This window comes from Mustelus asterias, chromosome 20, assembly GCF_964213995.1.
Source record: "Mustelus asterias chromosome 20, sMusAst1.hap1.1, whole genome shotgun sequence".
In the NCBI taxonomy this organism is placed as follows: Eukaryota; Metazoa; Chordata; class Chondrichthyes; order Carcharhiniformes; family Triakidae; genus Mustelus; species Mustelus asterias.
In genome coordinates, this window is record NC_135820.1 from 49047349 (window position 1) to 49066096 (window position 18748).

At 41.8% G+C, this 18748-nt stretch overlaps 1 protein-coding gene across 1 annotated transcript in view; it reads right to left on the reverse strand.

Annotated features, from left to right (window-relative positions):
* arfrp1 (ADP-ribosylation factor related protein 1) overlaps positions 1-17748 on the reverse strand; it is a 30118-nt gene extending 12370 nt beyond the window's left edge. Inside the window, exons 1-4 of the mRNA XM_078236496.1 lie at positions 17243-17748; positions 13546-13639; positions 11461-11548; positions 8056-8138 (exon numbers count right to left, since the gene is read on the reverse strand). Coding sequence (XP_078092622.1) covers positions 8056-8138; positions 11461-11548; positions 13546-13638 — 264 coding nt within the window. The 5' untranslated portion in view covers position 13639; positions 17243-17748. The remainder of the gene's footprint in view (positions 1-8055; positions 8139-11460; positions 11549-13545; positions 13640-17242) is intronic.
* Between the last annotated feature and the right edge of the window lie 1000 nt (positions 17749-18748).

Below are 18748 nucleotides of genomic sequence, written 5' to 3' on the forward strand. Positions count from 1 at the left end.
TGATGCCCACATCCCATGAATGAAAAAAAAGTTTGGATTACTTTCAAATTTTAAACTTAATTTTTGGTCAGATAGCATACAGTGTGATATAGTCTCACTATAACATAGTTATTGCTGTCACCTTGTATGATACCTTTAACATTGAAAGTGTCCACAGTACAACAAAATACAAGTAATACTGAATTTAATACATCACTCACTGATTTTCTGTGCTGGAATAGAACGTGCGAGAGTGGCTTGTGCTACCAAATAAACCTGTTGGACTTTAACCTGGTGTTGTGAGACCTCTTACTGGAATAGAACCACAGTGACATCTAGTGTTCATAGCCTGCAACTATATGCAAACCCCATCAAGTTTATTTCTGTTAACGCTTCTTTGTGGGTTGGTTTAGCTCAGTTGGCTGGACAGCTGATTAGTGATACAGAGCGATGCCAACAGTGCAGGTTTAATTCCCGCACTGGCTGAGGTTATTCAGGAAGGCCTGCATTCTCAACCCTGCCTCTCGCCTGAGGTGTGGTGGTCCTCAAGTTAAATCACCACCAGCCTATGGTCATCTGGGACTATGGTGACTTTACCTTACAATAGTCGCACTTGGGCTGATATGTGGCACCCTACTGTTTCCAATTGGAACTGCTATGCTACATTTACTGTGTCGTCTACCGGTGAAATACCTTTGGTATTTTGAGCCCATTTCAATTAAATTTTTTTAAGCGGGTGCAGTAATCACCAAACCATTAACATAAGAGCCAGATAGATAAATTAGATACACTGTCAATTTTTCTCAATTCTTTTGGCCTGCCATTTCTGTGTTTGATTATCACTATCATGTGCCGTCCTGAGCACCATTTGTCCTGTTTTCATCAAAAGCTGTTTTCATTAAAAAAATAATTATTTGTGCAGGGGATATTAGTTGGCGGATTAGTGATCTGCTGCCTCGGTAGGCCCTTGTCCAGTGTTTCTCACTCTGCCGACTGGGGTATTATGCTGCAATCTGACTGCATCAGTTCTGATGCAGAAGTTTATTTTCTTTCTTCAATGTATTACATTCTGTTTTGGGACAAACTAGGGCAAAGGGATTACAACAGAAATTCGTACAGACTTTGAACATTTGAAGCACAATCTTCAGGATGACAACTTGACAGCGGTCAATTTGTAGTAATCGTATTTTTGATAAATAGATCGCCTGTGATGTTGGGTCAGTGAGTGGGAGGTTTTATAATAGTGATATTATACCTTGTAGCATTTCTAGAGACAAATAATCTCTGTACTGTAGGGATTCTACGATTTTATTCTATGAAATAAACATGATATTCCTAATGAAGCCTAACCACGGTTTTGTAGAACAAATTGCTTTTCAGTGAATTACATCAGAAAGTCTGGGGCATTTGACCCAATTGATTTATGCCAGCATCAATGCTCCACACAAATTCGCCTTACCCCTCCTAATCTAACCACATCGGTATCACTCTCACTTCCTTTTCTCTCCTGCGCTTACTAACCCCCTTTAAATGTATATATGGCAGCTGCCTCAACCACTTCTTGTTGGTGCAAGTTCCACATTTCAACCAATGTCAGTGAAGAGGTAAAAACAGAAAGTGTTGGAAAAACTCAGTCGGTCTCGCAGCATCCATGGAGGGAGAAACAGCGTTAACATCTTGAGTCTTCTTCAGAACCCATGTATCTCTTTCACCTTGTCTCCAACAACTGCAATATTTTGCTTTTATTTCAGTAAAGAGGTTCCTCCTGAATTCCTGTTTGTATTTATTAATTGCCTTATATCTATGGCATTTAGTTCTGGATATTCGCATGAATAAAAACATACCTAAATCCACCCTGTCCTTAAAGATCTCTTATCAGGTCTGACCATAGCCTTCTGTTTTGGAGTAAAGAACTCATGCCTACTCAATCTTTTCTCATTCTTGCAAATCTTTTTTGCACTTTCTCCAGTGCCTTTATATACTATTTATAACATGGAGACCAGAACTGTGCATAGTGCTTCAATGTGTTCAAACCAAATTTTGATACAAGTTTAACATAACTTTTGGCTTTTAAAATTCTAGCCACCTAGAAAGCTAAAATTTAGGCCAGTGCTTTACTTATAGAACATTACAGCGCAGTACAGGCCCTTCGGCCCTCGATGTTGCGCCGACCAGTGGTACCAATCTAAAGCCCCTATAATCTACACTATTCCAATATCATCCATATGTTTATCCAATAACCACTTGAACACGTGTTTTTTTAAAAGCAGATTTAAGAAAAAGGCAGCCATCAACAGTCAAAATGGTGGTTCTAGGCGTGGAAGAAAGCACGTAACATGAAACATTATTGACTATCAGTGAGGGGTGTGCAAGAGTTAGGAGATGACACCTGAGTGAGACAGAGACCGAGTAATGAATTAGGTTCATGTGGGAATTCAGTGTATGGAGGAAAGGGGTGTGCTATACATAGGAATTATTCTAAGTTAATTAGTAAAGTAATTAAATTAAGTTAACTAAATATACATAAAAATGGAAGGACAGGTGTTATGTTGCACCTGTAGAATGTGGGAGATTCTGGCCAAGGCGGTCCAGGACAAACAAGTCTGCAAAAACATAAGCAGCTAGGGGAATTTTGGATCTGTATTACTGATCTAGAAGCTGAGCTGCAGACACTAAACAACATAAGGGATGGGAAGAAACAGCTGGATACTTTGGACCAGAAGATGGCGATACCTCTTAGAATAGAATCATTTGATTTGGACAGCAGTGAGGGAAAGGAGGATGAGACCGTGAGGCAGGTAAGGAGACCGAGCAGGCAGGAGTGGAGGAGCCTCAGACTTTGAAGTGGTCAAACAGGTTTGGGGTGCTCACAACAAAAGTGAGGTCTGCAAAGGTGGATCAGCAGGCTGGTCATGGCACCACGGTACAGGATGCCATTTAAGCAGGGGAAGCAAACAGGAATGCAGTGATAGCAGGGGACAGTAAATCATAGAATCCCTACAGTGCCCATCGAGTCTGCACTGATTCTTTTACCCAGGCCCTCTTCCCGTAACTCCACACATTTACCATGACCGATACACCTAACCTGCACATCTTTGGACTGTGGGAGGAAACCAGAGCATTTGGAGGAAACCCACACAGACGCAAGGAGAACATGCAAACTCCACGCAGATAGTCACCCAAGAATGGAATTGAATCCGGATGCCTGGAACTGTGAGGCAGCAGTGTAGCCCATATAGTGAGGGGAACAGAAACTGGTCTCTGCAGCAAAGAGCAAGAGTTCAGACAGCTAAGGGCATCAGCTCAGGACTGGAGAGGTGCTTACGGTGGGTGGGGGAGGAGGATCCAGTTGTCATGGTCCATGTTGGTACCAATGGCACAGGCAGGACAAATAAAGAGGTCCTACATAATCAGTATGAGGAGCTAATTAAGAAGCAGAGCTAATAATCACTGGATTATTATCTGAGGCACATGCAAATTGGCATAGGACAAATAAGATTACAGAGATGAATGCGTGGCTCAAAGACAGATGGGAGAGAAGTGGGTTCCAGTTCCTGGGGCACTAGCACAGTACAGATGTAACTGTACTGTTGGGACAGTGTACACCTGAACGTTCATATGAATTGCTTAACTAGAGAAATAGGGTTCCAAGCAAAATAGTGAGGGCAAGGGATCAAATGTCAAATATCAAAAGGGTAGAGACAAGAAAAGAGAGAAAGATATTAATGTGGGAAATGATAAACAGATGATAATAGGAAGAGACAGAGTACAAGCCTTAAGAATAAACCAATAGATAAGGCTAGAGGTTACAAAGGTAATAAATAACAGGACAAAACTTAACACTCGGTACCTGAATGCACACAGCATTTGAAATAAAACAGATGAATTGAATGCACATATTTACCCCTATTCACATTAAGAGCCATTATGGAAACATGGCTGCAGGATGACATAGATTGGGATCAGAGTACTGAAGGATTTCTTTAGGAAGGATAGGAAGTTGGGAAAGGGTGGATGGGTGACTCTGTTAAATAAATAACATTATCACGTTAGAAACTGATGACCCAAGTTCAGGAAACCAGGATATGGAAGAGACTTTGGTAGGGGTGAGGAATGATAAATGCAAGAAGTTGCTTGTGGGGATGATGTCAAGGCCCTCTATCAGTAATTACAAGATAGGACGGGCATTAAAGAATAAAAAGTGGGAGCTTGTAAGAAGGGTATAGAGATTATCATGGGGAATTTTAACCTTCATATAATCTGGAACAATCAGATGGGCAAAGGTACCGTGAATGATGCATTCATAGAATGTTTTCAGGATAATTTCATAGATCAGCAAGTTCTAGAACCAACCTAGGAGCAGACTATATCAGACCCTGTATTGCGCAACAAGATAGGATTAGTTAATGACCTTAAAGTGGATGTGCCCAAGAGAGCAGTGATCATAATATGATTGAAGTATACATTCAGCTTGTGGGAGAGAAGAGTGGGTCTAAGACTAGTATTTTAAACTTAAATAAGGGCAATTACAAGGGTATGAAAGCAGAGCTAGTGAAAGTGAACTGACAATTTAGGTTAAGGAATAGGTCAATAGAGCTGCAGTGGCAAACATTTAAGGGGACATTTCAGAATAAATGCTGCCTTTGCCCAGAATAAACAGAATAGATACATTCCAATGAGAAATAAAAATTCCAAGGGGAGGATCCACCTTCTGTGGTTAACTAGAAAAGTTAAAGAGAACATCAAACTTAAACGAAATACATATAAATTGTGGAAAGATGGGTGGCAGGTCAGATAATTGGACCGAATATAAAAAAACAGCAAAGAACAATGAAAAGATTAATAGGGAGGGAAAAATTAGAGTACGAGGGAAAGAAGGCTAGAAATATAAAAACAGATAGTAAAAGTTTCTATCGATACGTAAAACAGAAGTTTTAACAAAGTGAATACTGATTCTATAGAAAGGGAGTCTGGGGAGTTAATGGAAAATAAAGAGATGGCAGATGAATTGAATAAATATTTTGCATCAGTCTTCACCATAGGGATTAGAAATAACATCCCAGAAATAGTTGAAAGACAGGAATTGGGAGAGACAGAAGAACTCAAGAAAATTACAATCACCAGGGAAGTGGTACTTAGTAAACTGTTGGGAATGAGGGTTGACAAGTTCACAAGTCCTGATAGATTTCATCCTAGGGTCCTAAATATGGCTAGTTAGATTGATGAAGCATTGGTTTTGATTTTCCAAAATTCACTGCCTTCCATTAGATTGGAAAATAGCTAATGTAATTCATTTTATTCAAAAAGAGTAAAGTATAGGCTTGTTAGATTAACAACTGTCACAGGGAAAATATTAGAAGCATTGTTAAATACATTATAACAGACACTTGAATAAGTTCAAGATAATCAGGCAAAGCCAAAATGGTCTTGTGAAAGGGGTATCATATTTAACCAATTTATTGAAGTTATCTAAAGTAACAAAGTGTTGTGGATAAGGGGGAGCTGTGAATGTGCTGCATTGATTTTTTAAAAGGTATTAGATAAGGTGCCTCAAAGGTTACTGTGGAAAATAAAAACCCATGATGTAGTGGCTAACATATTGGCATAGATAGAAAATTGGCTAGCGAAAAGGAAACGGAAGGTAGACATAAATGGCTCATTTTCTGGTCGGCAGGATGTGACAAGTGATGTGCTTCAGCAATGATTGCCGGGCCCTCAACTCTTTATAATTTATATAAACGATATGGATGAAGGAACCAATGGTATGGTTGTTAAGGATGCTGATGACTCAAAGATAGGTGGGAAAGTAAGTTGTGAAGAGGACATAAATAGGTGACAAAAGGATATAGGTAGATTAAGTGAGTGGGCACAGATCTGGCCAATGGTGTGTGTGGGAAAATGTGAGGTTGTCCACTTTGGCAGGACAAAAAAAATAATTATATAAATGGTGAGAGATTGCAGAAATCAGATGCAGAGGGATCTGAGTATTCGCGTGTATGAATCACCAAAGAGTATGTAGGCACAGTGAGTAAGCTAATAGAATATTAACATTTATTACAAAGGGGATTGAATAAAAGAGTTGGGAGGTCATACTTCAATTATTGGTGAGATTACGGCTGAAATTCTCCCAGAAAAATTATAAGTTTTGAATTTGCGTGAAAACTGGCATAACTCACACGGGTTTTTTCAGTGGGAGCTCAGTGAAGAATCTCCCACACTCTGCACTGCACAGGCCACCAGTGTAAACATCATTAAATTTCAGGGGGTGGGGCCTATTCCCGCAGGAGAGGTTGAAATCAGCACACTGAGCAGGTCACTGAGCAGGTCACTGCGCATGCGCCGATCCGCCCACACAACCTGATTGCTGGCCCCCTGACCATTCCCAGGCCGAGCTGAAACTCCCCCCACCTCTCCTGGCCCGCCACAATCTCCAGCCCCTCACCACCGATTTCCCCCCCCCCCCATCAGTTCCGACTGCCTCCCCCCAGCAGAGCCAACCCCCCAGTAAGCTGACTGCTCTCCCCAGCCCACCCTGATCACCGGCCTCCTTCCTTCCCTCACTGATCCCTATGCAGAGTGGCAGCGGGCCTCCCATTTGTCTCCCCCTTGGCACTGCCCCATGGCCAAAAGGCATTGCCAAGGTGCCCCCAGGCAGCACCTAAGGGCACAGACAGACACTGCCAGGGTGCCAATGCCCAGGGAGGTACCCTGCCCGCCCATGCCCAACCCTCAAGATTGCCCCTCTTCACTCTAGCGGGGTAGGGCCACTACCTCCCCGAAAGTGGGAAGCTATTCTAAACTCCACTGGAGTGAGACTTCAGTCCTGGGCCCGCTAATCACATTTAAATAACATTAACATCCCCCCCCTGCATACCTAACATAGCTCTGCGCCCATTTCCGGCGTGGAGCTGACGGCCCAGAAATCTGGTGCTGGGAGAGGCGATCGGGGCCAGATGCCTAGCGCAGACCACGTTAATCCAGCCTTGCTGAAATCTCCCAGCCCACTGCGCTAATTTGTTAACACAGTGGGATGTTAGAATCGCCTCCTACATCTAGAGTACAGTGTACAGTATTGGTTTATTTATTTAAGGAAAGATGCAAATACAGTTCAGAGAAGGTTTACTAGATTAATGCCTGAAATGGAAGGGTTGTCATATGAAGAAAAGTTGAACAGAAAAAGCTTGTATCCACTTGAGGTTTGCAGAGTAAGGGATGACTTGATTGAAACATACCAGACCCTGAGGAGACTTGATAGGGTGGATGTGGAAAGGATGTTTCCTCTTTTGGGAGAGTCTAGAAAGGGTCAAAATGAGGGGTTACCCATTTAGAACAGAGAGCAGGAAAAATTTCTTCTCTCAGAGGGTGAGAGACTTTAGAATTCCCTTCCTCAAAAGATGGTTGAGGCAGAGTCCTTGAACATCTTTAAGGCAGAGGTAGAGAGATTCTTGATAAGCAAGGGGATGAAAAGTTTTCAGCAGTGGGCAGGAATGAGAGGCTGTGGTTAAAAAATCAGATCAGCCATGATCTTATAGATTGGCAGAGCAGGCTTGAAGGACCAAGTCACTAACTCCTGCTCCTAATTTGTATGTTCGTATGATGGTAGAATCGCAGTATTAGATTTTTTCACAGATTCTGCCCTCCTCAATGGCTTTGAGGCTAAAGGTATAACACTGAACTGTATGCAATTTCAGTACTGAATTAGCAGATCTCAGTGAGGGAAGTTATAAGGACACTATAATTTGATTTCCAGTTAGTCAATGAATAGAATGCAAACATTATTCCTGTTCCCGAGGATTCTGGAAACCCCTGCTAGAACTTGTATGCACGGGAGTGTTGGACAAGAACAGTGTCAGATTTGTGATGACCTCAGCGGTGTGAGAGCATCTGTAGAGAGAGAAACGGAGTTGATGTTTCGAGTCCAATATGTCTCTTCTTCAGCACTGGTTCCATTTCCCTTATAAAACATATTGAGGTACTGCAGTTGAATACTGGTTGCTTTCCAATCAGTTTATCTATTTTTTGATTCAAGCACATTTCAAGCACAACATTTATTGACAAAGTTTTAACCAACAATACCTTGTCCCATAATGATTGGAGCTCTTCCTGTCCTCCAAGATCCCAGAACATTAGACGTGCTGATCCAACGCCAATGGTGCCAACTTCAAAAATGAACAAAATTGAATTTTGTCTGTTTAGTGAGCTTGTATGAACCAGTGAGTAATAAAATTGCTGAGCACTACTGTGGTTGACTGCTTCACGTTTGTAAACTGAAGTAATTATTAGCAGGAAGGACAACACTTTATAAAGTGACACAACACATTGCCAAACACCAGGCATCATCACACAACCAAAGTATCACATCACAACATCTTTCATCAGTTTTTGGACTTCATTGGTCACTTGCCAACTTCAAAATAAACATAAATAGGCACAGGGTCCTTGATCATGTCTGACCCATTACCTGCACTTCTGCAACCACCACTCCCAGAAACATTATTGGGCATCCCCTGTCCTCACACTCGGCCCCATCAACCTCCCTATTCATGGAGTCATTTTGTTTCCCCCATTGTGTTTTCTTTTCATTGCATGTGTCAGGTTTAATCTTGCTTTTCGTTATTCTGCCCTTTGCACCTCCTCTGGATCCACCTTTCATTTCTTTACTTGCCCCTTGCTGCACCATCAACTCTGTCATTTAATGTCCCCCATCTTCCACCCTGCCACAGACGTTCCCTTCTGTCCCTTTCCCACCCTCCTCCATTTCATCTATGTAAAACCTATTATATTTTTAACTTTTTTCAGTTCTGGTAAAAATATACAAAATATTAACTGCGTTCCTCTCTCTCCACAGATACGGCCTGACCAGCTGAACATTTCCAGCACTTTTTCTGTTTTTATTTAAGCTTTATTGCATGTTTGTTATAAATCTAGTGGAGTAATCTTGTATTAATAACTCAAATAACATTTCAGATGAGAAATGGAGACAAATGCCAGCAATTCTCATAATTTCTAATTGATTGTGTGCATGAGAGCCCATGACATTCCACCTGGCACAGACATGGGAAAATGTAAGGTTGTCCATTTTGACAGGACAAAAAAAAATGGTGACAGATTGCAGAGCCCTGAGATGCAGAGGGATCTGAGTGTTCTAGTGTATGAATCACCAAAGAGTATGTAGGTACAGTGAGTAAGTTAATAGAATGTTAGCATAACAAAGGGGATTGAATACAAGAGTTGGGAGGTTATGCTTCAGTTATTGGTGAGATTACAGTGTACAGTATTGGTTTCTTTAAGGAAAGATGCAAATACAGAGAAATTTTACTAGAATCAGATCTAATGTTGAACACCATGGTTTGCAAGCATGACTGGTTGCATACTCGGTACTTCGTCTGTTGTGAATAGTCAAAGGAACATGCTTCTTGATATGATCCACGAATCATTGGTTCGTAAGCAGTGTGGCTCACATATTCATGCTAGAAGCACATATATTCACAAACAGGGCCCTGTCCTGTGCAGACAGAAGGAACATGTCCAGACATTGCGCCTTCTTCAACTAAACAAAAGCTTAGAAAATATTACTCACTGGGTCATTCCCCAGGACAATGCCTTGACTAGAGTTGACCTGTCCGGTTTGAATTTGAACAAAGTTGGGCAAATATCTGTTCCTTGCTGCATTCTTCATGGCAATGCCTCCACCAATCAGACTCTACTTGTCAACCAATCAGCACTCTCTTCTCATGCAATATGCCCTGTCACTGTTCCCCATAACCGTTGGTAATTTAATTAAAAGTTCACCACTTTTCTTCTAAGTTTATTCATTTAGATTCCTAAAGTTTTCCTTATGCATGCTGTACTCTCAGTATTTATTCTTCAAGAGTGCTCCTTGTTTTATTCACTCATGGGACATTGCATCGCTGGCTGGCCAGCATTTATTGCCCATCCCTAGTTGCCCTTGGAGAGCAGTTGAGATTCAACCACATTGTTGTGGCTCTGGAATCACATGTGGGCCAGATCAGTGGCCAAATTCCCCTCCAAGTCGATTTTCAAGTTTGCTGATGACACTACCCTAGTGGGTCGGATCTCAAACAATGATGAGACGGAATACAGGAAAGAGATAGAGAATCTGGTGAACTGGTGCAATGACAATAATCTCTCCCTCAATGTCAACAAAACGAGGAGACAGTCATCAACTTCAGGAAGCGTAATAGAGGGCATACCCCTGTCTTCATCAATGGGGATGAAGTAGAAATGGTCGTGAGCTTCCAAATTTTTAGGTGTCCAGATCACCAACAAACTGTCCTGGTCCCTCCATGCCGACGCTATAGTTAAGAAAGCCCACCAACGCCTCTACTTTCTCAGAAGACTAAGGAAATTTGTCATGTGCACTAGGACTCTCGCCAACTTTTACAGATGCACCATAGAAAGCATTCTTTCTGGTTGTATCACAGCCTGGTATGGCTCTTGCTATATCCAAGACTGCAACAACTACAAAGAGTTGTGAATGAAGCCCCAGTCCATCACTCAAACCAGCCTCCCACCCATTGACTCCGTCTACACTTCCCATTGCCTCGCAAAAGCAGCCAGCATAATGAACGACCCCACGGACCCTGGACATACTCTCTTCCACCTTATTCCATCCGGAAAAAGGTACAAAAGTTTGAGGAAGTGTGTCAACCGACTCAAGAACAGCTTCTTCTCTGTTGCCATCAGACTTCTGAATGGACCTACCTCGCATTAAGTTGATCTTTCTCTACACCCTAGCTATGACTGTAACCCTACATTCTCTCCTTTCCTTATCTATGTACAGTATGCTTTGTCTATATAGCATGCAATAAACAATACTTTTCACTGTATACTAATACATGTGACAATAAAAATCAAATCAAACCAGGTACGGCCGACAGATTTCCTTCCCTAAATGACATTAGTGAACCAGATGGGTTTTTCCTACAATCAACAATGGTTTCATAGTCATTAGTAGATTCTTAATACCAGATTTTTTTAATTGAATTCAAATTCCACCATCTGCCGTGGCAGGATTCGAACTTGGGTCCCCAGAACATTAATAGTCTCGCGATAATATCATTAGGCCATTGCCTCCCCTAAAGTTTCTATATTGCAACAGTGGGATACGAACCCAGCCTCTGAAGAGACTGGCTCCAGATTGAATCTCGAGATACCTCGATGTATATTTGTACTGATCTCTGCTAATTGTTAAAGACTTAACTGTTTTACAATCTGAGTTTGGTATCTTATGATTAGCTTTTTGGAATATTCTTACTGTTTCACTCCTGCAATACATGATTTGCCTTTTGAGGGAAAAAGTAGACTATATTTGCTGCACAGATTTCAGACCTTTGGTCAGGCAAAATTCTATACTATATGCTGTAAAGCTCTCGTACATAGTCACAGTGCATCAATGCCAACATGTAGATATTCTATGGAAAAAGACTACTTAAACACATAATTAAGCTACAAACTTACTGTTTAAGCCTACTGTAGTAGTGATCTTTGATAAATTCATTCCTTTGTAGTTTCGGTTGAACTTGGTTTTTGTCTGCTCCAAGAAGGTCTGTACATGTTGGTCAAACAACAAAAAGTTAAAATAAAATTAGATCACAATGAAATTTCAAGACCACAAAACAAAAGGCACTTCTTTTTCCAAATCATTTTTTTCATCATAATTGAGCTATTTGATGCCTTTGACACCTCTACAACAGCAGTGATCTACAGAATATTATCACATAAAAACATAGATAATAGGAGCAGGTATAGGCTATTTGGTCCTGCAAACCTGCTCCGCCATTCAACACGATTATGATTGATCATTTATCTCAACTCTATCCCCATACTCCTTGACATCTTCTAGAAATCTATTTCCTTCTTAAATATATTCAGTGATTTGGCCTCCACAGACTTCTGTGGTAGAGAATTCTATAGGTTCATCACCCTCAGAAGAAATTTCTCCTCATCTCAATCCAAAATGACCTACTCTGTATCCTGAAACCATGACGCTCGTGTAGATCCTCCAGGCAGAGGAAACTACATCCCTGCATCCAGTCTGTCCAGCCCTGTCAGAATTTTATGTTTCAATTAGATCCCCTCTCAATCTTCCAAATTCCACTGAATAGAGGATCAATTGACCTAATCTCTCCTCATATGACAATCTTGCCACCCCAGAAATCAGTCTGGTGAACCTTCGCTGCACTTCCTCTATGGCAAGTATATTCTCTCTTGGATAAGGAGATCAAAACTGCACAAAGTACTCCAGCTGTGGTATCACCAAGGCCCTGTAAGACATCCTGCCCCTGTACTAGAGTCCTCTTGCAATAAAGGCCAACATATCGTTGCCTTCCTAATTGCTTGTTGTAGCTGCATGCTTGCTGTCAGTGACTGGTGTACGAGGACACCCAAGTTCCTTTGAACGTCAACATTTCCCAGTCTATCACCATTTAAATAATACTCTGCCATTCTGTTTATCCGTCCAAAGTGGGTAACTTCACATTCATCTACATTACACTGATTTTCTCCACTCACTCAACTTGTCTAAATCACCTAGTAGCCTCTTAACATTCTCCTCACCACTCACCATCCCACCAAGTTTTGTGCCATCAGCAAATTTGGAAACATCACTTTTGGTTCACTCATCCAAATCATTGATGTATATGGTGAATACCTGGGGCCCAAATACTGACCCTTGTGGGACTCCACTAGTCACTGCCTGTTACTTTAAAAAATACCATTTATTCCTGCTCTCTCTTTCCGGTTTGCTAACCAATTTCTCAATCCATGTGACAATATTAGATTCTTGATTCTAATTTTGTTACTACATACATCACAGATGTAAAGATTCACACAAAAGAGAATGTCGTTCCCAAACTGTGCCTGTTATGAACACAAGCTGAATCCATAAGATCATTCTTTAGCCTCTTCAATAGTCTATTACCAGAAACAACATTACAGTTCACTCCTCTTAACACAAGACCATTTACTCATCTGATTATCGAATTCAGTTTTTAAACACTGCTTTCCTGCTGCACTTATATGATTAATTTGAAATACTGTACTACATCATTTTTAGTGCAAAAAAAATGGGAATAATATGGTATCTGGTTTCTGTCAACTCCTACATTACTTTAGAGCACTGTGCGAACTTGACTTGAAGCTTTTTTCAATAAAATTTACCAACATTTGCAAGCCAATGTCAAATCAATCTATTTCCTCCTTAAATATATTCAGTGATTTGGCCTCCACAGACTTCTGTGGTAGACTCAAAAATCAAGAACTCTATAGTATCAAAGGGAAGAAAGGGGGTGAAAACCTCACGCCACTACAGACAGAAATGTGCCATTTTAACCAATGTAACGACGTTGACACAGAAGAGGAGTTATGATGAGAGGTAGAGAGTACAGAAGCATGTGCCCGGGTAAAAGTATGAATATGTGCAACATGAAAGAAAGAGCGAGAGAGATAAAGAAAATAGAAAAGTGAGACACGCATTTTTAACATTAACTAATCACAAAGTCAATTATTATGAAGGCATGCCAAATGCCACAAATATCATCTCACAGTTTTGCCTGCATTGTCCAATCCCAAGATCAGAATGCAATACTCATCCTTCTGGAACATGTACTTCCACAGGCCAGATAGTAGTGTGTACATCCTACAAAACAAAATAGATATGCTTTTCAAATATTTCCATTATAAATAAATGTCAAAGTTATATACCCGGTACTACAGCAATTTCACAGAGAAACTTGGACTCTGACAGCAGTGTTTTTATACAAATACTTTGGCATGAATACTTTCTGTAAAAAGTACCATTGCTGGTATTGCTAATAATACACAATAGCTTTAACAATAAAGGAATTTATACATATATATCGAGAAATACTGTAATCACGGCTGCAACCAAGTGTAGCTACCAGTCTAAGTATGCTGTCTGTGAGGGTACTGTACTTTCAGTAACGTACTACAGGGGTCAGAGTCACAACCTATTCACTAAGCCAATCAATTGAAATGAAATTTCTGATCTGAATTTTGCCTTTTTTTGGTTGCAATGTGCCACTTTGTAGAAGTAGACAGGGTCAAGAGCTTCAGGTTTTTAGGTGTCCAGATCGCCAACAACCTGTCCTGGTCCCCCCATGCCGACACTATAGTTAAGAAAGCCCACCAATGCTTCTACTTTCTCAGAAGACTAAGGAAATTTGGCATATCAGCTACAACTCTCACCAACTTTTACAGATGCACCATAGAAAGCATTCTTTCTGGTTGTATCACAGCTTGGTATGGCTCCTGCTCTGCCCAAGACAGCAAGGAACTACAAAAGGTCGTGAATGTAGCCCAATCCATCACGCAAACCAGCCTTCCATTCGCTGACTCTGACTACACTTCCTGCTGCCTCGACAAAGCAACCAGCATAATTAAGGACCCCACGCACCCCGGACATTCTCTCTTCCACCTTCTTCCTTCGGGAAAAAGATACAAAAGTCTGAGGTCACGTACCAATCGACTCAAGAACAGCTTTTTCCCTGCTGCTGTCAGACTTTTGAATGGACTTACCTTGCATTAAGTTGATCTTTCCCTACACCCTAGCTATGACTGTAACACTACATTCTGCACTCTCTCATTTCCTTCTCAATGAACAGTATGTTTGTCTGTATAACGCGCAAGAAACAATACTTTTCACTGTATGTTAATACATGTGACGATAAATCAAATCAAATCACTTTTAATAAATGTAAATAAGGGCGGCACGGTGACACAGTGATTAGCACTGCTGCCTCACAGCGTCACGGACCCGGGTTCGATTCCTGGCTTGAGTCACTGTCTGCGTGGAGTTTGCACGTTCTCCCTGTGTCTGCATGGGTTTCCTCCGGGTGCTCCGGTTTCCTCCCACAGTCCAAAGATGTAAAGGTTAGGTGGATTGGCCATGCTAAATTCCTCCTTAGTGTCAGGGGGACTAGTTAGGTAAATGCATGGGGTTATGGGGATAGGGCCTGGGTGGGACTGTGGTTGGTGCAGACTCAATGGGCTGAATGGCCTCCTTCTGCACTGTAGGATTCTATGATTTATAAATATTCTTACTGTTCCATTCTGACATCCCACAATCCTATATTTAAAAATAATATTTCCACTATCGCTACTTGAGCCACTCATTCACACCGCATTACTTGCAGCAAACACTGCCATCTCCCCTCACTGACTTAGTTAGTCTCGTTCCAGTGGCACTACCTTCCCGACTCACTCTCACCATTCAATGTCTGCCTTTCCTCCTCCCCCAATAGCTGCTTCCTCAACTATGGAGAGAGGCTGGGGTTGTTTTCCTTGGAGCATAGAAGGCTGAGGGGTACCTGATCAAGGTGTACAAAATTATGAGGGACATAGATAGGGTAGACGGAAGGAACTTTTTCCCCTTAGCAGAGTGGCCAATACCAGGAGGCATAGTTTTAGAGGGGATTTGAGGAAAAGCATTTTCACTCAAAGGCTGGTGGGGGTTTGGAACTCACTGTCTGAAAGGGTGAGAGAGGCGGAAACCCTCAACATTTAAGAGCACTTGAAATGCCATAGGACACAAGGCTACAGATGTGCTGGAAAATGGGATTAGAATAGATAGGTGCTTGATTGCTGACACTGAAATGATGGGCCAAAGGGCCTATTTTTGTGTTGTAAAACTCTAGGATTGTATGAATATATATATAGTTAACTGTGCCCCTAAGGTCACAATTGCCCATCATCATCTTACTCCCCACCCCACCTCAAAGCTGTTGTCCCTCGCTTCAGCCACGATCATGGTGCCTGTCCCCAATATGGCCTTCTCTACCAATACCCATCCTCCTACGTCATTAATCCCACTCATATTTTAGAAGTATCAACATAAAAATTATATATATAACATTGAAAAATATTGCTTTTTAAAAAAATTATGGGTGCCATTTCTAACATCAGGATGAATCCATACCCACCCCTCAATCTAGCTCTACCATTCCACTTCCCTTTCCCTTCTCTCCGCACTGTTTTAGATTGTTCTGTAACTTCAGTCTGACACAGTTTGAATAATAAGTCTGAATGAATGTACTGGATTGGACTGTGAAGAGTTATTTGTTTACCAAGCATGCAGTAGCTGTGAAAACAGGCTTCCGAGGCCAAATTAGAATGTGCTAGATGATAAGGTGCTGGGGCACAAAGGCTTAAAATGTTTCTTCAGCTCAAGGCCCATGTTTGCCCAGGAAAATGCAATAGAGTTCATGTAAATTCCAGGAATCAAAGGGGAATACAATTAATGAGATGAGAGTCACAGCACAATGGTGATAAGAAATTGTATAGCTGCAACCTGGAGTCAAACTACTGTGCAAGTGTCCTCCACCAAAAGGAGGACTTGCATTTATATAGCACCTTTCATGCCCACCAAATATTTCAAAGCATTTTGCAGCCAATTAAGTACTTAAGGTGTAGCAACTGTCAATTGGAATTGTTCCCAGGACAGAGATATCATTTCAATTGTTGTATCCTGCTTGTTAAGTAAGGTTGCCTCAAGACATAATGTAGTCACACCTGATTCAGCGTGCTTTAACCCAAATTATGTTCAAATAATTTAGCTACTATTATTTAGTTCTAATTATTCCCCAGACTATCAGCCAGCACTGTGGCAGTGATTAACACTGCTGCCTCACAGCGCCAGGGACCTGTTTCAATTCTGGCCTTGGGTAACCATGTGGAGTTTGCATGTGTCTGGGTGCTTCAGTTTCCTCCCACACTCCAAAGATCTGTGGGTTAGGTGGATTGACCATGCCAACTTGCCCCCTAGTGTCAGGGGGACTAGCAGGGTAAATATGTGGGGTTCCAGAGATAGGAGTGGGATTGTGGTCGGTGCAGACATGATGGGCCAAATGGCCTCTTTCTGCACTGCAGGGATTCTATGCCTGCCTATTTTAGATGAGAACTCTCATTTAATCTTGACAATATCAGTAAAAGTCTAATTGGACAAAAAAAATCTACAGTTCTGAAAAATGTACCATCTGTCTTTACAGAAGTTGAAGTTCCCAAACAAAAGGAACAGAGAACAGTTTTCAATTCTTAGTATTTAGAAATGCAAGGCAGCCCTTAACCCATAAAGTTGCCATATGTCAATCCTCTCTGTATTTAATGGCAGCAACGAGATATGAAACTTCCAACTGCCCTCACTGCCTCTTCTATACTCCAACGTTTTTCGATTTTAAGGGTCACCCTTTCACCGCCGGTAACCTCTGCCAGGGAGGACTCTTACCTTCAAGTCTCTCTATCCATTTAAATTCCTCTGAGCTGGGGTCGCACTCCAAATTGTGCAGCGAAACCCCCAGTTCCACTCTGTCCGGCAACATCCACTGCTCAGGCCGGATCTGCAGCGAACCTCCTCCTGGGAGTTGTAGTCTTTCCGGCGCTGCCCTGTGACAGGAGGCGGCGCTTTAAAACTACAATACCCACACTCCCTGGCGCCAGCACCGCGGGAGGGGGGATGGGGAATGCACATGCGCAGAGCTAACCGGTAGCCATTTTTAGATTGTGAAAGGTGACAGCCCTGACCGTTTCACTCTTTGCGGAGAGGCCGCCTGCCCTGCTTAAGTTTATTTATTAGCGCCGCGAGTAGGCTTACATTAACACTGCAATGAAGTTACTGTGAAAATCCCCTAGTCGCCACACTCTGATGTTTGGACACACTGAGGGAGAATTTAGCATGGCCAATGCACTTAACCAGCCTGTCTTCCAGTCTGTGGGAGGAAACCGACGCAGACCCGGGGAGAATGTGCAGACTCTGCACAGCCAGTGACCCGGGGCTGGAATTGAACCCGGGTCCTGTGAGGCAGCAGCAGTGCTAACCACTGTGCCATCGTGCTGCCCGGCAGAGCATTTCCAGCAATTTCCGCTTTTATGCTCTTCGCAGATTGATTTTGTATGTGGCACAAAGTCATAGCCCTTTCTGCAATCTTGAAATTAGAATCATGAAATGGTTACAACCCAGAAGGAGGACATTCGCTTTGGAAAGAAACATCTCACCTATTGCAACTCCCCTGGTTTTATTTTCACCATTGCCCTGCAATTTCTTTCCCTCTTTTTCAGATAATGATCCAATTCCTTTTTAGCAGCCTCAATTGACCCTGCTGTCTCTGCCACACTGTCAGACAATGCGTTCCAGAGTTAAACTACTAAATTATGGATCTTGCAGCATCTGTGGAGAGAAAATAGAGCCAACATTTCGAGTCAGGGTGAGCCATTGAAAGGTCATCCTGACTTGAAACATTGGCTCTATTCTCTCTCCATAGGTGCACCCAGACCTGCTGAGATTTTCCAGCATTTTCTGCTTTTGTTTCAGATTCCAGCATCCATAGTCTTGCTTTTATACTAAATTATAGAGTTTCTTCGGTGATGATATTGGATTTACAGACCTCTCGCCCCTTAATCACAAATGGGTGCCAGCTTGAAACAAGCTGGTATGAAAGCAGCATTTGATAAAAAATAACTTCAATTTAGAGCTTATGTGGAGATGTTTCCATGTGTGTAGCAGACCAAAAGTAAGGGGTGATTAATTCAATAGGAAGATCAGGAGAAATGTCTTAGTCCAGAAAGTGCAAAATGAATGTTTGAGGCAAATATCGTAAATGCATTGAAAGGTTAGTTAAGCATATGAGAGAGAAAGGAACGTAAAGTTGTACTTAAATAATATTCAATGAAGTAGGATGAGAGGAGGCCTGTATGGGCTAGTTGGGCTGAATGACCTGTTTCTGTACTCTACGTT